The sequence below is a fragment of the Poeciliopsis prolifica genome, unplaced genomic scaffold (assembly GCF_027474105.1).
Source record: "Poeciliopsis prolifica strain line A6 unplaced genomic scaffold, Auburn_PproV2 SCAFFOLD127, whole genome shotgun sequence".
In the NCBI taxonomy this organism is placed as follows: Eukaryota; Metazoa; Chordata; class Actinopteri; order Cyprinodontiformes; family Poeciliidae; genus Poeciliopsis; species Poeciliopsis prolifica.
The window spans coordinates 539,317-566,622 of NW_026562502.1; the positions used below are offsets into that span (position 1 = coordinate 539,317).

The 27,306-nt window shown below is 47.6% G+C and overlaps 1 protein-coding gene across 1 annotated transcript; it reads left to right on the plus strand.

The window, feature by feature from the left end:
- The first annotated feature begins 131 nt into the window (after positions 1-131).
- Positions 132-27,306, plus strand: LOC129355224 (LYR motif-containing protein 4A-like). Its single transcript, XM_055024758.1, has 3 exons — positions 132-258; positions 5,642-5,762; positions 26,780-27,306. Exons 1-3 carry the CDS (start codon positions 173-175, stop codon positions 26,831-26,833), a joined length of 261 nt encoding a protein of 86 aa, XP_054880733.1. The 5' UTR covers positions 132-172; the 3' UTR covers positions 26,834-27,306.

Here is a 27,306-nt window from a genome sequence, read left to right on the forward strand (position 1 = left end):
TTAATCTTTCCATTTTAAACCAAAGTTTCTCTAATATAAAACAAATAATCAAATTATGATTAACATACAATTTGAAATAGTTGTTTCTATTCAGGCACGACTTGGTTGCCTAGAAACAAGGGTCCTGGAGCTCAAACGGAAAGAGGGACGGAGACGCGCACTGTGTAGCATCATGGCTGCTTCCACTCGGTCTCAGGTGATTTCTCTCTACAAGATGATGCTGAAGGAGAGCAGCAGGTTCCCCTCCTACAACTACAGGTGAGTCCGGGGCTGTCGGCGGTGTGAGCGGTCTTTCCGGCCGGTTTAAACCGCCTGTCAGTGGTTAAACACGCAGCTAGCCGCTGCGTTTACATGGAGCAGCTCAGTGTTTATGAAACGCTGGATGTCCTGGAGGAGACCTGAAGGTTCAGTTTCCAGGCTAACATGAGCTCTGGCAGTTTAAACCATCAATGTGAGCATACATTAATGCGCACAACATCAGCTTTAAAACACGTTTTAAATCTGATGGTGTTCAGGTCGTGGTGAATTAACTGCTGCTTTAAATAGTTTACATCATAATGTTTGTTAAATCTAACGTCACTATTGATGTTTTATTTCGAGATATGGATCAAATCCTCCAGTCAAAGTAACTCCAAATCAACATTGTTTTTCGCAGATTAACTGTCTACATTGGCCTTTGAAGGCGCTATCTTTATGTTCCTGTTTAAATAGGATTTTTGTATGTCATTTTTTTAAAACTATGCAATATTTGTCTCGAAGCTGTCTTAGTGCTGCCCTCTTTGGGACGAACAGTGGTATTGCAGTTTTCCAATTGGTTCCAGCGGTTCAATCTTAAAGTCTACGTCACAGCTCTGGTTCGGGTATAAAACCAGAAAAGTCTCCAATCTCATATAAGAGAAATGTTGCTAGATTTGTCTCTAGTCGGTTTTAATGACGAAAAAAAGTTCTAGAGGGTCTGAAGAGTTGAATATTGTGATAAAGTGGCAAACCTTAACATGCTTCAATCAGCCTCCAATTTGGCCACTTCCCTTTGTGGCTCTTGGCTCCGCCCACTTTTGGTTACATTTTCCGAACTTTGTCAGGAGGCGGGGCTTACTACATTTTAAAAATCTGGATATTTCAAACTGGATCTCACATAGTCTTCTATGTTCTGGTTCTCCAGTGGCTGGAGGTTCTGACACCAGGACGATTTGAAACGAGGAATCAAGTGAAACTTTTCTGTAACACCTGCTGGAGGTGTGAGGTACTCTGATAGAAACAAAAGCAACGACAGGTGGCATCTTGATACTGGACCTGTTCAGTTTAGCACAGCTTGGTTTACATGGGCGCTTGGTTCATCGGAGCTGGGTGACTGAGGTGAAGCTAAGGGTCAAAAGCACATGTGTGTTCAATGACATGCTAAAATCACAGCACCATCTGATGGCCTGGCATGACAACTGCAGCTGACTCCAGCTGTTTAGGCGTTCTGTCAAAATTAGAAGCTTTTCCCCAATTAAAATATGAAAATGTCGTCAGTTTACTTCTGTAAACGAAGCTTTATCTTCGTTGTGTAAATTCTGTGAAATGATCACAAGAGATCCGAGGTTCAGTTCTGACTGAGTGGACTTGGTAGAGTGGTGATTCTGGAGGTTCTGGGTTCTGGAACAACCCGACCTGTGGACCACTTTATCTGGAGCAGAACCGGCCAGTCAGCTGATCTGGGATTTACTTCAGCATCTTCATAACCATAAAAACTTGAAATATTGTTGAGTCGTAGTGAATGAGATAAAGCTGAAACCTCCCACTGAGGGACAATAAAGCATAGTTTTATTCTATCAGCCATAAAAGGACGGCTTCCTGTTGGGTTTACGTCTTCATGAGGTTTCGAAGCTTTGACAACTTGGGGCATTATCGCCACCTAGTGGTAGCAAACACGTTACAATCCCAGGAAAACAGAGGCAGATTTAACGGAGACATATTATGAACAATCCACTTTTTCAGCACTTAAATACATATTTTTGTGTACTTTGAGTGTTTAGGAGGGAAAAAAAATTAAATTTATTCTCTTCTTGTTTTGTGTAGATAGCTTTATATTCCTGTTATTATTTTTTAGTGTGTTCATTTTGCTTTATTCGCTGTAACTTGGTTCTTGTGTGTTAGATCACAGCATTTGCTGTGGAGCTGCTGAACAAGGTCATGACTTCTGGCTAATCAGTTTTATGAATCAGCCATTTTTTTCCCTCACTAATATTTTAGTCGAGGTTCAGTTGCAAGGAAACAAGTCAAAATGTTCTGGATCGCATCAGAGCCTCTTCAAAGTGTCTGGTAAAATAACATTTTTTCAGGAATTTCCCACATCAGAGTGGAAATAAAAAAATATGAATCGTATTAAAATCAAGCTATAAAATTTCTATTTTACTGACATCTCTTGTCTCTGCGTCAGACTCCTGATAAAATGCTAGCATGGAGCCGCTGCTTGTGAACATCTCCATCCTCTCTGAGCTGCGCCTCCTCTTTGATACACAAAGTGCCGCTCTGTCCTGGCGGGGAGCAGCGCAGCGCAGAGCAGCGCAGCGTGTGGGAGTGATTTGCTCCTGCTCTGAGCCGTACCTGTGAGCTTCCAGGTTGTTGTGGAGTGACCTGAATATGCCAGACGTTGCTGCCGGCGCTGTTCTGTTGATGCTGCACTAACAGCCAGGCAGCCGATCGCTCGCTGCTCTTCCTGGAATAAAACTCTGCCTGAGTTTTGGAAGGTTTTGTCAACCAGAGAAAACACGGAAACCAACAGAAGTCAGATGAAACATTCATGATCTTGCACAGGAAAGTTAAACAGTGAGGTGATGAGCAGCAGAGCGTTCTGCAGAGAGCAGAACCTCAGCACTTTGGGTCGGCTCAGGGTGGACAGGCAGAATATAGTAAATACAAACTGTTTCATTTCCAGCTCTGTGGTGTTTTCTGCAAAGTCAGGCAGACCTGAAACCAAAGTACCGACTCCTGGTAAAAGTGAACAACATTCCCTGGTTTTACAGATGAACAGTGATTGATCTGTTACATCTGAAGTTGTCTCGGATCATAGCTGATCTGCTGGCTTAGATCAAATATGGGACTTGAAGACTTTAGTCTTTAGCTGCTTCTCCTTTATCAAGTCTCACTCCGTCTGATTAATGTGTGGTTTGGTTCTAGCCAAGGCGATTGAACTTTATGAAAACAAGGAATGAAATTCACACCAAAGCAAACCGATGTTGCGTAGTTCCACTGACAGAACGTTGACCACCGGTCCTTGGATCTTCACCGCTGCTCGTTTCTGAAGAGACTCTCCCGCTGAAATCATTCTGCTCTAAGAGTTGATGCACATTCACCAAGGACACACTCTTCCACCTCAAGAAAGCTTTTTGACGGCAGACAAGATGTCCGCCGGCCATTGGGTGTTGAGATGCTTGAAGTCTAAAGTGACCAATGAACTAACAGGGTCAGCCGTCAGTGTAGTGATTTACTGAAAACAGGGAGGAACTGATCTGCTAATGGAGAAGAATCTGGAAAAGTTCAAGCCAATGAGGCGGAGAGTGGCTTTACGTAGGGTTGGGTTTCTCACAGATCACCGATCACTGAGCTTTAAAAAGCCTGACTGTTAACCAAAAGGGGTTGAACTCAAACACCAAACGCATCGTCAAACAAGAGCAACGACAGACGTGACCTTTTCTGTCCCAATCAATGGATGTGTTGAGTAATGCCAGAAGCTCCACCCTAACTGTACCACCAACCAAGGTACCCACTGGGTTCAGGAATGATGTTTTCCTGGTTACTATAATGTACTGGATCTCTAAATGGAAAGGAGGAATTATCGTAATTAAGAACAACCCGACTGTCAGGTGTCCTAAATCCTGCTGTTGTCTCTCCTCTCTTTCCTCCTGATGTCTTTACTTCCCTGCTTAAAATATCCTCCACCTGCAGCATCCTCCACCCAGCATCCTCCACCCAGCATCCTCCCTCCAGCATCCTCCCCCCAGCATCCCACCCATCATCCACCACCCATCATCCTCCACCCACCACCCTCCACCCACCACCCTCCACCCAGCATCCTCCCCCCAGCATCCTCCACCCACCATCCTCCACCCAGCATCCTCCCCCCGCATCCTCCACCCACCATCCTCCACCCACCACCCTCCACCCAGCATCCACCCCCCAGCATCCTCCACCCAGCATCCACCACCCTCCACCCAGCATCCACCCCCCAGCACCCCCCAGCATCCACCACCCTCCACCCAGCATCCTCCCCCACCACCCCTCACCCCCCCCACCCCCACCCTCCACCCACCCCCCCCCCCCCCCCCACCCACCCACCATCCCTCCCCCCACCCTCCCCCCACCCCTCCCCCCACCATCCTCCACCCACCCCTCCCCCAGCATCCACCACCCTCCACCCAGCATCCTCCACCCCATCCTCCCCCCAGCATCCTCCACCCAGCATCCTCCACCCAGCATCCACCACCCACCATCCTCCACCCACCACCCTCCACCCAGCATCCTCCACGCTGCATGGATGCTCTAAGAACTGCCAACTTATCACCAAGATGACAAACTTTGTGATGAATAAGTGATTGTGAAAATCCAGTCTCAGTGTCTCCTCGCCTCCTTTCCTCGTCTCCTCTTCCCTTCCTGTCTCTTCGTCTGAAGATCAGAGAGGAGATTTCCCTCTGAAGTTCCCGTGACAGGATGACTCACTCTCTCACAAACACGCCGTTCAGTCATTCACTGTCTGGAGTCTCTGGCTGTCGGGTTTTCCCTCAATGAGCTGACAGGTACAGAAGCTGCTGCTGCTTATTAATAAATACAGATACAACAGTAACTATCAGTTCTTTCTCTGATCCGTCCTTCGCGTCTTTCTGGTTTCCTTCTCTTCAGGCAGACTCTAATCTGGATCTCTCCAGTCTGTCTTTGGACTCCAGGCCTCAGAAACACTTTTAGTTTCTGCAGAAACAAGATGTTCTGACAGCAGCAATGAAAACATCGACTCAACTTAAAGTCCATCCATCCATTAATTTGTCCATCACTCACTATGTCCGTCAACCCGTCCAATCCGAGTTCCCCTGCTGGGACAGAACATCCCTGTTCTGTCCATCAACAGGATGTCCGCTGGTCAGGCTGTCCATCCCATCTTATTCTCCCCAGGTTGATGCTATTAATGACCTCCAGGTTTTCAGTACCTGGCCTGCTGCTCTTTGATTGGCTGGTTGCTGCATCTCGTTGCGTTGCCGACTGAAGCCGCAGTGTCACTGCTGAGCCTTCATCCTCCTCTTCCTCAGGTCCTGGGGGATACTGTGCTCATAAAGCAGGAAGCGGCTCCCGCTGCGGCGCTCGCTCATCAGCAGCATCTCTTTGTGCTGCTGCAGGTTTCTTTATATGCGAGGAGCAGAAAAACAAATAAATAAGCGGTTGTTGTTTTTTATTGCGCCGCCCTGAGGTTTGTTTGGCTCTAATTTATCTTCCTGTTGGTTTAGTGTGGAGCTGTTTCCACCTCTGGTCGGCTGTTTGCTCCTGAACTCCTCCCAGGGCTTAGCAGCTCCTGCTTCCCTCCCTCTCCGCTCGTTGGCCTGCCTTTCCTTATTATAAATGAAACCACAGCGTGTGTGTGTGTGTGTGTGTGTGTGTGTGTGTGTTGCAGGACGTATGCACTGCGGCGTGTTCGTGATGCCTTCAGGGCCAACAGGGAAGTGGAAGATCCAAAAACGGTGGAGCGGCTGATGGAGGAGGGAGAGCAGATGCTGGCGCTGATTCAGAGACAGGTGTGACACACACACACACACACACACACACACACACACACACACACACACACACACACACACACTCTCACTGTAACAGGCAGGTTGAGGTGGTGTTCCCGGTTCTGGACGGTTCTGGTCCAGTCTCAGAGCCAGAGGGGGCTGTGAATACAGATGAACACCTGCGCTCTGACTGACCACCTGTCGGCTCATTACTGCAGGCTAATCGCCCGCCAGCGCTCACTTTGTTCCCATAACGACCGCAGCTTCTCGGCCAATCCCAGAGGAGGACGGGGACAACATTCCCAGCCAGGTTTATGAAACGTTTGGCTTAATGTTAGTGGTTTGGGGTGGATGGAAGTGTTTTGGGTCTATAGAGGCGGTTTTGGGGTCTATAGAGGCGGTTTTGGGGTCTATAGAGGCGGTTTTGGGTCTATAGAAGTGGTTTTGGGGTCTATAGAAGTGGTTTTGGGGTCTATAGAGGCAGTTTTGGGTCTATAGAAGTGGTTTTGGGGTCTATAGAAGTGGTTTTGGGGGTCTAAAGAAGTGGTTTTGGGGTCTATAGAGGCTGTTTTGGGGGTCTATAGAAGTGGTTTTGGGGGTCTATAGAAGCGGTTTTGGGGTCTATAGAAGTGGTTTTGGGGTCTATAGAAGCGGTTTTGGGGTCTATAGAAGTGGTTTTGGGGTCTATAGAAGCGGTTTTGGGTCTATAGAAGTGGTTTTGGGGTCTATAGAAGCGGTTTTGGGGGTCTATAGAAGCGGTTTTGGGGTCTATAGAAGCGGTTTTGGGGTCTATAAAAGTGGTTTTGGGGGTCTATAGAAGCGGTTTTGGGTCTATACAGGTGGTTTTGGGGTCTATAGAAGTGGTTTTGGGGTCTATAGAAGTGGTTTTGGGGGTCTATAGAGTCGGTTTTGGGGTCTATAGAAGTGGTTTTGGGGTATATAGAAGTGGTTTTGGGGGTCTATAGAGTCGGTTTTGGGGTCTATAGAAGTGGTTTTGGGGTCTATAGAAGTGGTTTTGGGGTCTATAGAAGTAGTTTTGGGGTCTATAGAAGTGGTTTTGGGGTCTATAGAGGTGGTTTTGGGGTCTATAGAAGCGGTTTTGGGGTCTATAGAGGCGGTTTTGGGGTGTATAGAAGTGGTTTTTGGGGTCTATAGAAGTGGTTTTGGGGTCTATAGAAGTGGTTTTGGGGGTCTATAGAAGTGGTTTTGGGGTCTATAGAGGCGGTTTTGGGGTCTATAGAAGTGGTTTTGGGGGTCTATAGAAGTGGTTTTGGGGGTCTATAGAAGCGGTTTTGGGGTCTATAGAAGCGGTTTTGGGGTCTATAGAGGTGGTTTTGGGGTCTATAGAAGTGGTTTTGGGTCTATAGAGGCGGTTTGGGGGTCTATAGAGGCGGTTTTGGGGTCTATAGAAGTGGTTTTGGGGTCTATAGAAGTGGTTTTGGGGTCTATAGAAGTGGTTTTGGGGTCTATAGAAGCGGTTTTGGGGTCTATAGAAGCGGTTTTGGGGTCTATAGAAGCGGTTTTGGGGTCTATAGAAGTGGTTTTGGGGTCTATAGAGGCGGTTTTGGGGTCTATAGAGGCGGTTTTGGGGTCTATAGAAGCGGTTTTGGGGTCTATAGAGGCGGTTTTAGGGTCTATAGAAGTGGTTTTGGGGTCTATAGAAGTGGTTTTGGGGGTCTATAGAGTCGGTTTTGGGGTCTATAGAAGTGGTTTTGGGGTATATAGAAGTGGTTTTGGGGGTCTATAGAGTCGGTTTTGGGGTCTATAGAAGTGGTTTTGGGGTCTATAGAAGCGGTTTTGGGGTCTATAGAAGCGGTTTTGGGGTCTATAGAAGTGGTTTTGGGGTCTATAGAAGTGGTTTTGGGGTCTATAGAAGTGGTTTTGGGGTCTATAGAAGCGGTTTTGGGGTCTATAGAGGCGGTTTTGGGGTCTATAGAAGTGGTTTTGGGGTCTATAGAAGTGGTTTTGGGGGTCTATAGAAGCGGTTTTGGGTCTATAGAAGTGGTTTTGGGGTCTATAGAAGTGGTTTTGGGGGTCTATAGAAGTGGTTTTGGGGTCTATAGAGGCTGTTTTGGGGGTCTATAGAGGCGGTTTTGGGGTCTATAGAAGCGGTTTTGGGGTCTATAAAATGGTTTTGGGGGTCTATAGAAGCGGTTTTGGGGTCTATAGAAGCGGTTTTGGGTCTATAGAGGCGGTTTTGGGGTCTATAGAAGCGGTTTTGGGGTCTATAGAGGCGGTTTTGGGGTCTATAGAGGCGGTTTTGGGGTCTATAGAAGCGTTTTGGGGTCTATAAAAGTGGTTTTGGGGGTCTATAGAAGTGGTTTTGGGGGTCTATAGAAGCGGTTTTGGGGTCTATAGAAGCGGTTTTGGGGTCTATAGAGGCGGTTTTGGGGTCTATAAAGCGGTTTTGGGTCTATAGAGGCGGTTTTGGGGTCTATAGAGGCGGTTTTGGGGGTCTATAGAGGCGGTTTTTGGGTCTATAGAGGCGGTTTTGGGTCTATAGAGGCGGTTTTGGGGTCTATACGAGCGGTTTTGGGGTCTAAAGAAGTGGTTTTGGGGGTCTATAGAAGTGGTTTTGGGGGTCTATAGAAGCGGTTTTGGGTCTATAGAGGCGGTTTTGGGGTCTATAGAGTCGGTTTTGGGGTCTATAGAGTCGGTTTTGGGGGTCTATAGAAGTGGTTTTGGGGTCTATAGAGGCGGTTTTGGGGTCTATAGAGGCGGTTTTGGGGTCTATAGAGGCGGTTTTGGGGTCTATAGAGTCGGTTTTGGGGTCTATAGAGTCGGTTTTGGGGGTATATAGAAGTGGTTTTGGGGTCTATAGAAGCGGTTTTGGGGGTCTATAGAAGTGGTTTTGGGGTCTATAGAAGTGGGTTTGGGGGTGTATAGAAGTGGTTTTGGGGTCTATAGAGGCTGTTTTGTGGGTCTATAGAGGCGGTTTTGGGGTCTATAGAAGCGGTTTTGGGTCTATAGAGGCGGTTTTGGGGTCTATAGAAGCGGTTTTGGGTCTATAGAGGCGGTTTTGGGGTCTATAGAAGCGGTTTTGGGTCTATAGATGCGGTTTTGGGGTCTATAGAGGCGGTTTGGGGTCTATAGAAGTGGTTTTGGGGTCTATAGAGGCGGTTTTGGGGTCTATAGAGGCGGTTTTGGGGTCTATAGAGGCGGTTTTGGGGTCTATAGAAGTGGTTTTGGGGTCTATAGAAGTGGTTTTGGGGTCTATAGAAGTGGTTTTGGGGGTCTATAGAGTCGGTTTTGGGGTCTATAGAAGTGGTTTTGGGGTATATAGAAGTGGTTTTGGGGGTCTATAGAGTCGGTTTTGGGGTCTATAGAAGTGGTTTTGGGGTCTATAGAAGTGGTTTTGGGGTCTATAGAAGCGGTTTTGGGGTCTATAGAAGTAGCTTTGGGGTCTATAGAAGTGGTTTTGGGGTCTATAGAGGTGGTTTTGGGGTCTATAGAAGCGGTTTTGGGTCTATAGGCGGTTTTGGGGTCTATAGAAAGTGGTTTTGGGTCTATAGAAGTGGTTTTGGGGGTCTATAGAAGCGGTTTTGGGGTCTATAGAAGCGGTTTTGGGGTCTATAGAAGTGGTTTTGGGGGTCTATAGAGCGGTTTTGGGGTCTATAGAAGCGGTTTTGTGGTCTATAGAGGTGGTTTTGGGGTCTATAGAAGTGGTTTTGGAGTCTATAGAAGTGGTTTTGGGGGTCTATAGAGTCGGTTTTGGGGTCTATAGAAGTGGTTTTGGGGTATATAGAAGTGGTTTTGGGGGTCTATAGAGTCGGTTTTGGGGTCTATAGAAGTGGTTTTGGGGTCTATAGAAGTGGTTTTGGGGTCTATAGAAGCGGTTTTGGGTCTATAGAAGTAGCTTTGGGGTCTATAGAAGTGGTTTTGGGGTCTATAGAAGCGGTTTTGGGGTCTATAGAAGCGGTTTTGGGGTCTATAGAAAGTGGTTTTGGGGGTCTATAGAAGCGGTTTTGGGGTCTATAGAAGCGGTTTTGGGGTCTATAGAGGTGGTTTTGGGGTCTATAGAAGTGGTTTTGGGTCTATAGAGGCGGTTTTGGGGTCTATAGAGGAGGTTTTGGGGTCTATAAAGGCGGTTTTGGGGTCTATAGATGCGGTTGTGGGGTCTATAGAGGCGGTTTTGGGGTCTATAGAAGCGGTTTTGGGTCTATAGAAGTGGTTTTGGGTCTATAGAGGCGGTTTGGGGGTCTATAGAGGCGGTTTTGGGGTCTATAGAGGCGGTTTTGGGGTCTATAGAAGTGGTTTTGGGGTCTATAGAAGTGGTTTTGGGGTCTATAGAAGTGGTTTTGGGGGTCTATAGAAGTGGTTTTGGGGTCTATAGAAGCGGTTTTGGGGTCTATAGAGGCGGTTTTGGGGTCTATAGAGGCGGTTTTGGGGTCATAGAAGCGGTTTTGGGGTCTATAGAGGTGGTTTTGGGGTCTATAGTAGTGGTTTTGGGGTCTATAGAAGTGGTTTTGGGGTCTATAGAGTCGGTTTTGGGGTCTATAGAAGTGGTTTTGGGGTATATAGAAGTGGTTTTGGGGTCTATAGAGTCGGTTTTGGGGTCTATAGAAGTGGTTTTGGGGTCTATAGAAGTGGTTTTGGGGTCTATAGAAGCCGTTTTGGGGTCTATAGAAGCCGTTTTGGGGTCTATAGAAGTGGTTTGGGGTCTATAGAAGTGGTTTTGGGGTCTATAGAAGTGGTTTTGGGGTCTATAGAAGCGGTTTTGGGGTCTATAGAGGCGGTTTTTGGGGTCTATAGAAGTGGTTTTGGGGGTCTATAGAAGCGGTTTTGGGGTCTATAGAAGCGGTTTTGGGGTCTATAGAAGTGGTTTTGGGGGTCTATAGAAGTGGTTTTGGGGGTCTATAGAAGCGGTTTTGGGGTCTATAGAAGCGGTTTTGGGGTCTATAGAGGTGGTTTTGGGGTCTATAGAAGTGGGTTTTGGGTCTATAGAGGCGGTTTTGGGTCTATAGAGGCGGTTTTTGGGGTCTATAAAGGCGGTTTTGGGGTCTATAGAGGCGGTTGTGGGGTCTATAGAGGCGGTTTTGGGGTCTATAGAAGTGGTTTTGGGGTCTATAGAGGCGGTTTGGGGGTCTATAGTAGTGGTTTTGGGGTCTATAGAGGCGGTTTGGGGGTCTATAGAGGCGGTTTTGGGGTCTATAGAGGCAGTTTTGGGGTCTATAGAGGCGGTTTGGGGGTCTATAGAAGTGGTTTTGGGGTCTATAGAGGCGGTTTGGGGTCTATAGAGGCGGTTTTGGGGTCTATAGAGGCGGTTTTGGGGTCTATAGAGGCGGTTTTGGGGTCTATAGAAGCGGTTTTGGGGTCTATAGAAGTGGTTTTGGGGTCTATAGAAGTGGTTTTGGGGTCTATAGAAGTGGTTTTGGGGTCTATAGAAGCGGTTTTGGGTTCTATAGAAGTGGTTTTGGGGTCTATAGAAGTGGTTTTGGGGTCTATAGAAGTGGTTTTGGGGTCTATAGAAGCGGTTTTGGGGTCTATAGAGGCGGTTTGGGTTTGTGCAAATTGTTTTTTGTTCTAAGTGTAGAAAGGTTGGAAGCTCAGTTCATTCCTGCCGTCTAAACCAATCCCATGAATGTTTTGACATTTACGTCTTCGTCCCGTTTTGTCTGCAGTCAACGTTAACTATCACATTTACATGCTGACATTTCCCTCCCGAACCCGGTGGTCATGGTAACAGTAGCGCTGTAGACCAGCCAGAGAGGGAGGATAACGAGGAGCGGGACCCAAACCAAAACATCAGAAACGGGGAAACCCAGTTTGTTCTGGTTTACTGGTTGTACTGGGAGAGCTGGAGAAATGCCTGATGGTGGTGTGTGTTTGGTCGTGTTTGCTGAATGTTGATAATATTTATCTGTCAGTATTTTCCATCCGCCTGTTGGTGGCGGCAGGTTGAGCAGCTCCCATATCATGAGGTTTTCTCCAGCTGCTCCGATGTTTTATTTATCGCAGCAGAGAAACGATCTGAATGCAACAGCACCATGAAACCAGTAAACACACTCACTGGTTCTACTGGGGCAACACTGGGTCCGTCATACTGGGCCCGTCATACTGGGCCTGTCATACTGGGACCGTCATACTGGGACCGTCATACTGGGCCCGTCATGCTGGGACCGTCATGGCTAGAAACAGATCTGCTCATGTTCCAGATCTCCGAGGCCCTCAGCATGACTCAGCCACCACCATGCTTGGTCGGTCTGTGATGCTTCATGTTGCTTGTTGAGCGTTTCAGATGTTCTGGTTTGGATCCATCCGACCCGATCTGAAACCGGGTCGACCAAAGCCACCTTCACTCACCAGGCGACTCATATCGAACCTTTTCACCAAGAAAATCTGCATTTCATCCCATTTTTACATTTTATTGAGGCAGTCTGATTCATTTACTGATTAAAATCAACATTTTTAAACACATTTTGAAGAATCGCATTAGAAAACGATGGAAATGATAAAAATCAAACGTCCTGAAAGTTCAAAGTTCAGCCATATTAACCAGTAACCAGGCTGACAGGGTGAATATTTTTCACTTGAACAGGTTGGTTTGTAGTTTTTTTGCCTTTAATAAATCAATCAGTTAAACATTAACAGGAATCCAACTAAACTGAATATAGAATAAATTCCAAGTTCTTTCTGGGTAATGAAACCAGGAAGTGGAGTTTTGTTCCTGGTCCTGAATGAACAGCAGCGAGTTTCATACTGTAGTAACTCTTCACTTCTGGAGAATCGGTTCCTGACGCCTCATGGCTCCGTGTTTACCTTCTCGCCCACGCTGAGTCAGACGTTACAGCGGAGGAAGGCGCTCGCCGCTACGACGCATCAGATACTACGGCCGCAGCAGAAATCCATACTGTGGCTTCAGGTTTCCTCCGCTGAGTCCAGATCCAGGCGGCGCATTAAAGAGGCAGCGCAGCAGAACACAGAGGAGGAAATGCAGACCTAAACATCCAACACAAATCCATGAACATCAGGGGATGTTTTTGTGCTTCCAAGGGCAGCGTGACCTCGGCAGCGTGACCTCGGCAGCGTGACCTCGGCAGCGTGACGGCCTCCAGGTCTCTGTGTTGGTGTCCAGTGTGGGCGTGTGGCGGTAGCTGATCTGGCGCCCGTGGGCGTCCTGGCGCTCCTGCGCACCGCCGCCGCCGCTCCCCGCTCTGTTAAAAAGTTGAGTTTGTTCCTAATTGTGTCTGAAGGTCCCTCAGGCTGCGTGAGCCGCTGTGCCTTCGTAAGTTCGTTAGGGAGTAAGATGATGGATTGCAGCTGCAGAGCCGCCTCTGTTTGTAGAGCAGCAGCTAAAGTAGTTTGCTCTCTGTAATGAGTGCCAGTTCAGGAAGCAGGCCTTAAAACAGAAATGAGACGCAGAATATAGACGTGAATCTGCAGATCAGAGGAGAAACTTATTTACTTTAACTCCTTCAGCATCTGCAGCTTCAACACATCAGTCCCACCGCCGAGCAGAACCAGAACCAGGACCCGCCAAGAACCAGCCCCAGAAGGCGGCGGGGAACATTCAGCTGGTCGTTTCTGATTAAACATTTCAAAGCAGCGATTGTCTCTGGGCTGTAATATTAAACATGATGAAGACTACCTGGTGGCCTTCGTCCTGGTTTGTTCTGTAAAGGTTAAACTGATTACCTGCTCAGCCTGGAGACGCCGCCATGCAGCGGCTACCTGCTCAGCGCGTCGCCGTCCTGCAGCTCAGATGCACATTTAACTAGATCGTAATAAATCTGACCTTTGTTGGTACCGTGTTTACATCAGTTTTAATGTCACACCTGAACTGGATGCGGAAAGGAGCAGCTGCTCACATCTCAAAGCCACTGATGCAGAAACTGGAGCAATCACAGAGCATGGCAACGAAACCTACAGTCAACCAAAACCTACAACCAACCAAAGCCTACAACCAACCAAAGCCTACAACCAACCAAAACCTACAACCAACCAACCAAAGCCTACAACCAACCAACCAAAGCCTACAACAACCAAAGCCTACAACCAACCAAAACCTACAACCAACCAAAACCTACAACCAACCAACCAAAGCCTACAACCAACCAACCAAAGCCTACAACCAACCAAAGCCTACAACCAACCAAAGCCTACAACCAACCAAAACCTACAACCAACCAACCAAAGCCTACAACCAACCAAAGCCTACAACCAACCAAAGCCTACAACCAACCAACCAAAACCTACAACCAACCAACCAAAGCCTACAACCAACCAAAGCCTACAACCAACCAAAGCCTACAACCAACCAAAACCTACAACCAACCAACCAAAACCTACAACCAACCAAAGCCTACAACCAACCAAAGCCTACAACCAACCAAAACCTACAACCAACCAAAGCCTACAACCAACCAACCAAAACCTACAACCAACCAACCAACCAAAACCTACAACCAACCAAAACCTACAACCAACCAAAGCCTACAACCAACCAACCAAAGCCTACAACCAACCAACCAAAGCCTACAACCAACCAAAGCTACAACCAACCAACCACAACCTACAACCAACCAACCAAAACCTACAACCAACCAACCAAAACCTACAACCAACCAAAGCCTACAACCAACCAAAGCCTACAACCAACAAAGCCTACAACCAACCAACCAAAGCCTACAACCAACCAAAGCCTACAACCAACCAACCAAAACCTACAACCAACCAACCAAAACCTACAACCAACCAAAACCTACAACCAACCAAAGCCTACAACCAACCAAAACCTACAACCAACCAACCAAAACCTACAACCAACCAAAACCTACAACCAACCAAAGCCTACAACCAACCAAACCTACAACCAACCAACCAAACCCTACAACCAACCAACCAAAACCTACAACCAACCAAAACCTACAACCAACCAAAACCTACAACCAACCAAAGCCTACAACCAACCAAAACCTACAACCAACCAAAACCTACAACCAACCAAAGCCTACAACCAACCAAAACCTACAACCAACCAACCAAAGCCTACAACCAACCAACCAAAATCTACAACCAACCAACCAAAACCTACAACCAACCAACCAAAGCCTACAACCAACCAAAACCTACAACCAACCAACCAACCAAAACCTACAACCAACCAACCAAAACCTACAACCAACCAACCAAAACCTACAACCAACCACCAAAACCTACAACCAACCAACCAACCAAAGCCTACAACCAACCAAAGCCTACAACCAACCAACCAAAGCCTACAACCAACCAAAACCTACAACCAACCAACCAAAACCTACAACCAACCAAAACCTACAACCAACCAACCAAAGCCTACAACCAACCAACCAAAATCTACAACCAACCAACCAAACCTACAACCAACCAACCAAAGCCTACAACCAACCAACCAACCAAAGCCTACAACCAACCAAAGCCTACAACCAACCAAAACCTACAACCAACCAACCAAACCTACAACCAACCAACCAAAGCCTACAACCAACCAACCAAAATCTACAACCAACCAACCAAAACCTACAACCAACCAACCAAAGCCTACAACCAACCAACCAACCAAACCTACAACCAACCAACCAAACCTACAACCAACCAACCAACCAAAGCCTACAACCAACCAACCAAAGCCTACAACCAACCAACCAACCAAAGCCTACAACCAACCAACCAACCAAAATCTACAACCAACCAACCAAAGCCTACAACCAACCAACCAACCAAAGCCTACAACCAACCAACCAACCAACCAACCAAAACCTACAACCAACCAACCAAAGCCTACAACCAACCAACCAACCAAAACCTACAACCAACCAACCAAACCTACAACCAACCAACCAACCAAAACCTACAACCAACCAACCAAAACCTACAACCAACCAACCAAACGCAGCTTTTTCTTCCTCCCGTCTTTCCTGGTTGTCTGGTCCCAGGTGACGCCCCTAGTGGTCTGGAGGACCTGCATTTACTGGAGTCAGTTTGGGCTGTTTTATACTTTTTTCCATTCTCAACATTATTCTGCTGCATTTGTTTTTTTTTTTTGCATTGTGTGTCTCGGAGTTTGCATCATCCGTTTGTCCCTATCAGCTGCCGCAGATCATGATCTACTCAGCGACAGACAGAGTTTCACAAGCCCACAGCATCATTCCTCCTCCTCCTCAGGTGTTTCTGGTCCATCATCTCTGGTCTCCTCTGTGGGCTATGATGTTTCCTCCTCCTCCATCCTGATGCAGCTCAGTGGACTTCAGTCCTGCCGCCATCTTGTTCTGGAGAGAAGAGTTCCTCCTTCCAGGCGGCCATTTTGGTTCTGCTTCATGCTTCAACCAGGAGGAAGCAGTGAGGATGCACTTAGTTTCACTTCCTGCTTTATGGTTCTAACCAATGTGCTTTCTGTTCTCTTACCTGAACCTCTGAACTCAGTTTTCTCGTTGCGTTTCGGTCAACAGATTAATGAATCCTAAAACCGTGTTCATCGAGCAACGCTAGGAGAAATGTCGATGTTCTGCTCGACTGGGGACCCGGTGGGTTCTGGGGAAGCCTGATCCAGTAGCGGAGGAGAAAAGTAGGGCAGCGCCCGGCATGAGTTCTGCGTCATCTCCTCCTTTCTCCTCTTCTTCTTCCTCCTCCTCCTATTCCTCCTCCTGTACTGTTTCTGCAACGTCCTGAAGGTTCTGGTATTTCCACCGCAGACGCCTGTATGCTAACAAAGTTAGCTCTGTTAGCTCTAACCGTGTTAGCGAGCTGATCAGCTGGATGAAAGCTGACACCTTCGTCGTCCTCCTCCTCCTCTGTAGCAGGTGGAGAGAGCAGCAGCTTCTCTGGACTTCATTATGGCTGCAGACCCTTCGTCATCATCATCATCATCCAGATTATCTGTGAAACGAGGCGGTGCTGACCAGATGAGGTCCGGTCGGACCGACAGGTCAGAAGGTCAGAGCTCCAGGGTTGGAGTTGAAGGACCGGCTTCCTGAAACCAGATGTGAGGAGCGGCCATGTTGTTCTGTCCCAGTAAAGAGATTTAGATAAAACCAGAAGCTAAAATCACTAACCTGTTGTTTGTCCTTCGTAAATAAAGTCAGGGCCATAAATGACCTTTGGATGACCTTTGGGCAGCTCTGACCTATAGCAACACCATCAGATCCAAACGGTTTGACGGCCACAAGAGGGAGAATGAGGCGTTTAAGAGACTGAAGCTGCAGTCCAGAATCACAGCCCATGTTGGGACGTCTCTGCTCGGCCCGTGTTGGGGACGTCTCTGCTCGGCCCGTGTTGGGGACGTCTCTGCTCGGCCCGTGTTGGGGACGTCTCTGCTCGGCCCGTGTTGGGGACGTCTCTGCTCGGCCCGTGTTGAGACGTCTCTGCTCGGCCCGTGTTGGGGACGTCTCTGCTCGGCCCGTGTTGGGGACGTCTCTGCTCGGCCCGTGTTGAGACGTCTCTGCTCGGCCCGTGTTGGGGACGTCTCTGCTCGGCCCGTCTGTCAGCTCCAATAGACCAGACCTGAACCATAATTAAACTGATTTGTCATCGTTCGTCACAGTAACTTCTGGGACATGTTGTTACTTTTAACATGTCAGTCTCATCTGCTGGCAGACAAACGTCTGTTTCAGACTGAAGTCTTCTGATTTCCCTTCTGATTTCCATCGGGAGCGTTTTGCGTTTCCTGCGACACGTTTCAGGTCTAATGCAGAGAAATGAGCGCTGCGCTCAGCGGGAGAGGAACGGCATCCGTCAGATCCTCCTCCGGTTCTCCCAGAACCAGCAGTTTCTACCCTCTGACTGAAGTTTGTATTTCAAACTGACTGCTGAGGTCTCTGAGCAGATCAGCTGTAAAAATGTCTCCTCATGACATCGAGCGCTGCTCTGTGGGCCGAACTCCTCTCAGCTTTACCAGTTTCCTGGCTGATCGATGAAACCTCAGCCTGGTATGTAAAGCGTAGCTGATGTAATCTGTGCTGAAGCTGTTAGAGATGATGTAATGTGATAAACACGACATGTGATTTCAGAGCTGCAGCATCTGCTTTCTGTTCCTCCTCGGCGCATTTCTTCCGTTTGTTTTTTTCTTCTATTCTTAGAAATCTGGAACTGATGCAACGTGGATCTGCTTCCTCCTCCTCCTCGACACGCATGATGAAATTCATTGACTGGAGAATGCAACGGGACCGGAGGGTGGCGGCGAACCAGGAGCAGGAAGTCGGTGGGGAGGAGGAGGAGGAAGTCACCTGACCGGGTTTCATCTCAGCAGCAGCTGAAAAACATCAGGAAACTCGACGAGGTTCTGAAGCTCCTCATCCAATGTGAAGGACAAAGAACAAAAGCTTTAAACTCTTTACTTTTATATGAACTCCATTTTTTCCCCTTGACGGTCCGGTTGACCCGGTTCTACTGAAACCAGAACATCTGCTCCACCTGCAGCTGCTGTGGTTCTGACCCAAACCAGCCTGTTCCCCTCCTGGCCTGTGGGGGCGCTGCACCAACAACCACTGCAGGAAACGACACTAAAACCTCTGAGGACGCTGAGAGCAACTTCCTGTTTCACCAGATGAAACAAGATGGCGGCGTCAGAGTTTAGTGATTTCTCTTTAGTCTTTGGCTGAAGACCAGGAGCCATTTCTGCTGCTAGCGCTAGGCTAACATGTTAGCTTTGGTTACCCAGAATGCCCTGCTGTAGTAACTTCCTGCTTTTGGTTTGGAGCTCTCTCTGGTCCGCTTGGCGTTCACATTCAAACCAATCAAAGTTCACTTCCATCGAACCCAGAGGTCAGAGGTCACTTGGCATTCACACCTCACCAACCCAACTGGACTTTGACTAGACCGATGGACTGGAGTCTGGTTAAAGTGACTGCTGGGAAAAAAACTCTTGGTTTGTTTCTTCAGTCAGTTTTGGGTTGAAATGCCTGAAATACCAGCTGGACCTGCAGAGTTGGTTTGACCCCAGCGACCTGGATCAACCTCCAATCGGACGCTGACGCTGCCTCTGATTGGCTGACAGACAATGTCTCATCCTTCACTGTCATGACTTTTAATAATTTATCGCATTAACAAGCTGATTTTACTGTGATTTTAATTTTATTTCTTATTTAGTGGACACACCACAACAGCGAAACAATTTCATTGACATCAGCAGAAGATGGGAAGACATGAGAAACTCAGCAGCCGAGGGGAGGATCTGTGTTTCTGCTCCCTTTGCCTCCTGTTTTCAGTCAGTGTATTCCAGTCTGTTTCCTGTCTGTTTCCAGTCTGTTTCCTGTCTGTTTCCTGTTTGCTCCGGTCAGCTTCCTCCGCCTCTCTTCAGCACGTTTCCTATCGATTGTGTCGTCCCAGAGTGACTGCTGCTTGTTTTCGCCACTCGTTGCATTGATGTGGTGAAGGTTTTCCTCCGGCTGCAATAATAACATAATTAATGACAGGAAGTGACTCCTGGCAGTGAAAAGCTCAGCGAAACGAAGCGGGGGCAGCAGCTCTAACGGTGCTGCCGTTTCTCTGCTGGCATCAACATCCGGCTGGTTATTCAGAGGCTCGTTGAACTGAACTGTGCGTCTGATGATCCGTCTCCATCGGTTTTCTGTTGCATGTGAACGGATTCATCAGTTCACATGCAACGATGTCACTTTGCTTCAATCTGTTTAACCTCGCTGTGGAAAAACACATTTTACATTTCGTCAATAATCCTGATAACTAATAACTGAATAAACTGAAGAAACTTTTATCTTCCATTCAGTAAACAAGTTTATTGAAGCTTAAGGAGAGATCATGTGACTCCTTCCTAGCATAGCTTCATTTTAGTGCAGCTTCTATGTTAGCGTAGCTTACATTTTAGCTGCCATTTTATCACAGCTTCCATTGTGGCTTCTTGCTGTGACCTTTGACCTTTGTTGGACTGCCGTAACACCACCAGCCTTACACAGCCTTCTTTTCCACACACATCTCTTTTCCCTTTATTTTGCCTGAACACTCGTCCAGGATCTGCCATGTGGGCGGAGCCTCTGCCGAAAGGGGAGGAGCTACTGGTGGCGTTTCTGTGTGGCGTCGTGTCAACCTGGGAAGATGAAATCAGTTCAGTGTGAACTGATGATGGTTTTAACTGAGATCAGCCTGGAAACACCTGAGCCTCCTGTAGGAGGCGCTAGAGAGCAGCAGTGGACCAGATGTTGAGTTTTTCTTCTGTGATCTTTACAAACCGATGGATGAAGGATCTGGCTCTCCTATGAGAGGGAGGTCAGTTCAAGGTCGAATCGTTCTGTAAATCTGCTGCTTCGCTGCATCAGAGGAAAGATGCTTCACATCTGAGGAAACTTTCCAGATTCAGTCACAGAGTAAAACCGTAAATTAGAGGAAAAGACGGGAGAAGGACGAAACAATGGAGGCATAACAAGCTGGCAATTTATCCCCTTCGTCCTCTTCCTCGCTCTGCCTTTGGCTTCATCAGACTGAAACGGAGATCAGAGGAGTCCGGCCATGAGCGAGGGAACTCCACACACACACACACACACACACACACACACACACACACACACACACACACACACACACACACACACACACACACACACACACACACTCTGAGCTGGATGCTCCGGTGTGTAAGTGCGGTTCGCCTCGGTCTCTAATTAAGGAGCGTTCGCTGCAGAAGGAAATTAAGGTTCAGGAACGACAGGTTTTCAAAGAAACTCCTCATTAAGGCAAGTTGGGCTGGAAGTTTCTGTTCCTCCCAGGAGATTCTTCACGTTCACCAGCTGGGCTGCCATTGGCCAACGCCTGAGTGGGCGGGGCCTACGGGAAGGAGGTTTGAAGGTTGACCAGCAGCAGGGTGTAAGTGAAGACGTCCCATCGGTCGGTTTCCAGTCGACCCAGACGCAGCACAGGGAGGTTCTGGTTGCAGACCCGAACAGAACCTGAGAGCGGTGCTGCAGGAGGAGGAGAGCTTCTAGTTGGGCTAGCTGCTCTCAAACTGTGGAGGATCACATGAAGTTTCCTCTGATTGGTCAGTGAGCCATTAGCTTAGCATACCGTTAGCTCAAAGGTGTCTTTGTATTGACAGCGGCTTTACCACGTCAGTTCAAGAGGTTTTCACAATTTAAACATTTTTTAAAGTGTTCACATGTTGGTCGTTTCGACTGTTGGAGCATCAACGATGAACACAGAGCTGCATCCTGGAAATGAAGCGTGCTTTTTATACTTTCACTGTATACATGTGAAAAACTATTTGAAGAACAAATATTAACAAGAAAAGCAACAGTTTAGTTTCTAAATGTGAAAGGAGCCATTTTGAAATTCTAACTTAGGTAGTTGGAGGCTGCTAGCGCATTGCTACACCATGAAGCCACCATGAAGCCGAGACACTAACTCACCCTGAAGCAATCGACCTCAACCCTCTTCTGTCTCGGTTCTTCAGACAAGGTGTCAAAATGTAAAATTGTTTTGTAATTTTCCACTCATAAAACATCAAGTTGCAAATGCAAAAGGTCCAACTATGAATCCCAGACATGCTAGCCTCCACCAACACTGCCCATCATCTCCTCCTACCTAGCTTCTCCCGCTAACTGGCATCTTCCGCTAACTAGCTTCTCCTCCTACCTAGCTTCTCCCGCTACCTAGCACCTCCTGCTAACTTGCATCTCCCGCCACCTTGTATATCTGCTAACTAGCCTCTCCCACTACTGCTACCTAGCGTCTCCCGCTACCTAGCTTCTCCTGATCTTTCCTTCGGTCTCCTGACAAAAGTTTAGCGTCTTTAGCAACATGTCTCCTAAACTCTGATGTTGTGCAAATGAAACGAATCTAAGCATTTTTGTTTCAGTTTGTGGATCTGTGGATGAAGATGAAACTCTACGGCTGCGTTTTGCTGATTATGTCAGAAATAAACGACCAGTGCAGCTGCTCAGCAGCTCAACAGGAAACATTCGGTTTTAGCACCTTAACAGTGAAACATTTCCCCGAGGCGCTGATGCAGAGCAGAAACCAGCAGCAGATATGATGGATTTCTGACATAAAGTCCAACAAAAAGATTTTTGCTTCATAAAAGCTGAGAGTTTAGATGTGAAGAGTAAAGCATGAGTGATGCGGTGGCTGGCTGTTTAATGTGGAGCTGCTCTGCCTCCACCGGCTAAATGTTCTCTCCTCCACAACTTTATGAAAAGCAATAAAAAAAGAAAAGAATTGGAAAAAGGAAGAGGAGACTGTAAATGTCAAACGGAGAAACAGATACAGAGGAAGGCGCCGCTTTTCAAACGGGACCCGAAGCGCTTTTAACGTTCATGAATCATTTATGAGGAGAGCAGAAACTCTGGCACTTTGGAAAACACAGGAAGTTTCATTATTAGCAAGAAACGGGCGGCTGCAGGCCCAAGATGGCTGACACGTCCGGGTGTCCACCGCAGGCCCAAGATGGCCGACATGTCCAGGTGTCCACCGCGTGGCCAAGATGGCCGACGTGTCCGGGTGTCCACCGCGTGGCCAAGATGGCCGACGTGTCCGGGTGTCCACCGCGTGGCCAAGATGGCCGACATGTCCGGGTGTCCACCGCGTGGCCAAGATGGCCGACATGTCCGGGTGTCCACCGCGTGGCCAAGATGGCCGACAGGTCCGGGTGTCCACCGCGTGGCCAAGATGGCCGACACGTCCGGGTGTCCACCGCGTGGCCAAGATGGCCGACAGGTCCGGGTGTCCACCGCGTGGCCAAGATGGCCGACACGTCCGGGTGTCCACCGCGTGGCCAAGATGGCCGACATGTCCGGGTGTCCACCGCGTGGCCAAGATGGCCGACATGTCCGGGTGTCCACCGCGTGGCCAAGATGGCCGACAGGTCCGGGTGTCCACCGCGTGGCCAAGATGGCCGACAGGTCCGGGTTCACCGCAGGCCCACAGACTGATGAAGGTTTTCATTCCTTCAGTCGGAGAGGCTCCTCCTCTTCCTCTGGCGATGAAGCTTCTCGTCCTGCGGTCGCTGTCTTCCGTTTCCTGTGCTGGTGGAGCTCTGCTGACATCACATCCTGTTGGACCAAACCCGGGTCACCATGCGTCCGCCATGTTTAACCATCAGTTAATCACATGATGATTAAAACCTGCCCAATAATTCCCCTTACATGATTTATCTTCATAACTTTTGATGGACAGTTTAGAAACTTCATGATACATTTTATTGTTTGGATATTTAAAATGTCTTCCAGTTTTAAATGTTTATTAGCATTGAAATTGATCTTGGAGTTCTTGCTTTTTATAAAAATGTTGTTAAAACAACATTATTGTTAATCGTGACAGTTTATCATCAGTAACATTTATTGTGACAGTAGAGACGAGGTAAAATTAAAATCGATGGTTTTACTGCAGAAACATCCAACCTTTAATTTGAAACATTTTCAGTTTAAACCCACTAAATCGCTGAATGAATAAACGTTTGAGCTAATTGCATCGGTGTTTCCACCCCTCTGATCTCCTCTCAGATGAAATGCATGCTGGGAGCTCAGCTGATTACCGTCCAGATCGCGGCTCCGCCCGGTGCGGTTGTGGCGTCTGAGCCTTTTTCCAGGGTAAATCCACAGAGCCTGCTCTGCGGCGAGCGGCTGTCAGACGGCCGGGTGTTGCGTTGAGGATCCGTGTCTCCTGAGCCCACCTGAGAGCGGCGGTGCGATGTTAATCTCACACCTCCTGCCTGGTGGGAGGACTGAAGGTCACGACTGGTTCTGGTTTCTGCAGCTGAGCGGATGGATGCCGTGACGTTCAGAGGAGCTCGAGTCAAAACGCATCGTCTGGTTCTGTCTCTGAGGAAGTCGGGCTCTCAGAGGATTTTTTTTAGAAATGTTCTTATATTTCACCTGCATTTAAAGGTTACAGGTAAATTTAGTCTAAATTTCACCTGAAACCACATCTAACCCCTCAAACTAGCAGCAGTGGCTAATAGTACAGCTAATTTCAGTTAAGTTAGCGCACTTAGCTTCCCCTAAATGAACTTTTCGAGATAAACGGTAAAGCAATAGTTTGAGATTTTATGAAAGTTCAGTTGAATGAAGCTCAACGTCTGTGTTGAAGGTTTGATTATCGATTGAATTTGAACTGAAACCATGAGTGAAAAATCTGGTCCAAAGAATCACTTCCTGTAGCGCAAAGCGCTCAGGAGGGCGAGTAGTGACAACCTTAATCCTGTAGAGGGAGACATACTAGGCCACTGACACATGGTGCAGGCTGTGGTGGTAGCTTTAGCTAAGTAACATGTTGATGTAGCGTTAGCAATAGCTTCTACTATGTAGCATGTTGATGTAGAGCTTTGGCATTAGCTTCTACTATGTATCATGTTGATGTAGCGCTTTAGCTTTAGCTTCTAGTATGTAGTGTGTTGATGTAGAGCTTTAGCATTAGCTTCTACTATGTAGCATGTTGATGTAGCGCTTTAGCATTAGCTTCTACTATGCAGCATGTAGATGCAGTACTTTAGCATTAGCTCTAGCTAAGTAGCATGTTGATGTAGCATTTAGCGTTGATGGGGCTAATATGTGTGGTTATGGCTCTAGCGTTAGCACAGAAGGCTTTTTCATTAGTGGTTTCCACCAATGAAAACCAGTAAGACATGGATTAGATGTTCGATGTTTCCTTTTCAGAGGTCAGAGGTCAGACTCATGTCTTTGTTTCCCTTTGGATCGACTCTGACTGGGTTTTATCGTGGCTTTAATCGAGTTCTTCAGGTTTTTTACTCCTTTTCTCTTTATTAGCTGATAATAATTTGAGGTTAAGCCTCTAATCTCTGTTCTTTTAAACTTTCCTGCATAAAATCCTTCTAATCTCCTGGGATTAAGCAGTTTAGTTCTCAGATTCATTGAATTTAAGTCGCTCTGTAGTAGTGACTTCAACTTCCTGAGATTTTAAACGTCCTGATTTGTGTTTTTCGATCTGATTGATATCTGCTTTGGCCGATCTATAGCTGCAGTGGTAGAAACATTTTCTTTGAGTTCATAACTTCTGGTTCTGTTGATTTGTAGCGTGGGGTTACGGGTCGGGCTCCTCTGAGGGACCCGTTGGGTTCTGAACCGGCTGCAGCTCTGCTTCCTGCAGGCACAAACTGGATTTGTTGGAGAATCCTGCAGGATCTGTGAGGCTTAGCTTGAGACGGCGACAGCAGCAGAACACGCCGGCTTTCCAGAACCGTCTGCCAGGAGGCGGGCCCGGTGCCTGGCCTGGCCCGGTGCCTGGCCCGGCCCGGTGCCTGGCCCGGCCCGGTGAGCAGAACCGCCCCTGTCCGGTTCTGGTTTCTGCTCTGAGGAAACATTGTAAATCTGCACACAGCAGCTTTAATTGAATGTCAAGCGGTGGCTGCAGTGTGAGCCTCCCTGAATCCTCCAAACGCGGCGCGGCGGTTCCATCTTCACAACTCGGCGTTGATTATTCATGAGGTGAAACTGACAGCAGCTCCAGTAAAAGATGAAGTGATGCAGAGAGAGGAACAAATGTGGGGAGGAGAGGAGCGGAGCGAGGCCTTCCCTTTGTTACGAGACACAGCCGCAACAATTTACATGAGAGCCGAGCCTCCCGGCCGCCCATTGGCCGCCCCCCGCCCCTCCCCACTACACCGCGCCGCAGCCAATCAGGAGGTCACACACACGGCGGGGGGGGGCTCCACGGCGGGGGGGGCTCCACGCAGAGAGACAGAAAGTGAAAGAGGGGATTCATGTGGGGGGTGAATGGGCTGACTGCAGAATAATTAATGAGCCGGAGCCGAGAGAGGAGCAGCAGCATGGAGAGACGCTGCCCCCTGCTGGCACTGCAGCGGAACAACCACACACACCAAGGAGCAGGAAACCCAGGCAGGCTCTGGTTCCGGTCCGAAACCCGGAGATTTTCTGGTTCCGGTCAGAAACCCGGACAGGCTCTGGTTCCGGTCCAAAAGCCGGATCCAAACTGAGTTTTCTTCCTTCGGTAACAACTTCTATACTCTTAAAGATCCTGCCGTCACTCTGGCAGGTTGTTGTGGTTCCGTCTCCATCCAGCTCAGATTGATGAACTCAGCACAGAAACCTAAAGGCCTCATTCAGACCCTCTGCTGATGTAATCTGGTGATGACCTTTGACCTCAGTGAACCTCCGCCTTCTGCTCGAGTCCAAGATGTTTCTCAGTCTGATTCTGCAGTATTTGACACCAGAGGGACAGAATCACCATCCAGTTATTGTCACAGTGACAGATCAACGTTCGTCTCCAGACCTCAGAGACTCTGTCTGAATGAGGTCAGAGGTCACTGGGTCAACGCAGAGGTCACAGCTGATCATTTCATCATTTTCTGTTTGCAAGTAAAAATCTTTTCTCTGGAGCTCCGACCCGCCGGAGCCGTCTGAGAGCTCACACACACACACACACACACACACACACACACACCACACACACACACACACACACATATACACACACACACACACACACACACACAGCTGTCCTCCTCATCGTTCCTCCTGTTTGACATCAGAGTTCAGCCTGTTGACGTCACTCAGCTCTCTGCTGCGCTGCAGCGCCACCTGCTGGAGGAACCGGGCGCCTCGCTGCTGATCAGAGGAAACATTGAAACACTTTAATGTTCATTTCTGTTTCTAATTTTTGACATTCAGTAAATTAGAAAATATTTCTTTGACATTAATTAAATATGATTTTCAATCTTATAAATCAGCAACAATTTAAAGTATTTTCAGTTTATTTTTCATTCAGATTTTTAGAAACATTTGTATTTAAATCATATTTAAAACGTTTTTATATTTATGAAAATTAAATTAGTTATATTACAATGTCACTCTAATAAATTGAATATATTTCCGATATGAACCAGCCAAACGTTAACATGCGATATTTTATCAACAGGTAGAGGTCAAGCTGTACAGTTTATGTACTTTTTATGTGAAACTCCATCACTTTTATGTCAAACTATTGGAAAAAATCATCCTTGGTCCCTTTAAATGATTTCATTTAAAATCATTTCCTTGAGTCTTATTTATTTAGCTAAATTCCTTGTTTTTCCATCCAAATTGTGATTTTCCTGCAGTTTTCCAGCCTGTGGCTGACTTGTCCCTCGTGTCTCTGTCCAGGTGTCCATCGGGAAAATGTACGAGGCTCAGCGGACGGTGGTGGACGCGCCGTGACGCTTCGACCCGGCCTGTGAAATGCATTGTGGGAGATGTAGGCCGGAGTGAAGCTGGACGTTTTTCTGCCTGATGTTTCTCATGTTTCCTCTGCAGGAAAAACTCAAACTTTAGTTTGTTTTTCCTGAAACATGAAACGTCAGAGCTGCTGGATGGGAACATGTGAAACCGTCCTGCAGGAGACGAGGAAGACGGACGGCGGTCAACTGTCAGCCGTTCTCCTCTGTGACGACAAGCTGTTTGTTTTACAGTGAGGACTTCAAGTTTCATCTCTAAGTTCAATTAAAATGCTTAATTTTTAGTGTAAATGAATCAGATCTGCAGGCTCCTCCCCCTCTGTCCTAAGCCCCGCCCCCAGAGGAGTCGCCATGGCAACGGTTCATGCAGATCGATATGTCCATTTCTGATCGATGATCAGATGATCTCAGCTTCTTCCTGCTTCAGACGTCAAATTAAAAGTTTCTCCAATAACA

What these genes read in the sequence shown, in the direction of transcription:
- LOC129355224 (XM_055024758.1), top strand. Translation starts at nt 173, where the DNA reads ATGGCTGCTTCCACTCGGTCTCAGGTGATTTCTCTCTACAAGATGATG. An exon ending in TTCCCCTCCTACAACTACAG is followed by an intron (nt 259 to 5,641) that starts GTGAGTCCGGGG and finishes TGTGTGTTGCAG; the next exon opens with GACGTATGCACTGCGGCGTG. An exon ending in TGGCGCTGATTCAGAGACAG is followed by an intron (nt 5,763 to 26,779) that starts GTGTGACACACA and finishes GTCTCTGTCCAG; the next exon opens with GTGTCCATCGGGAAAATGTA.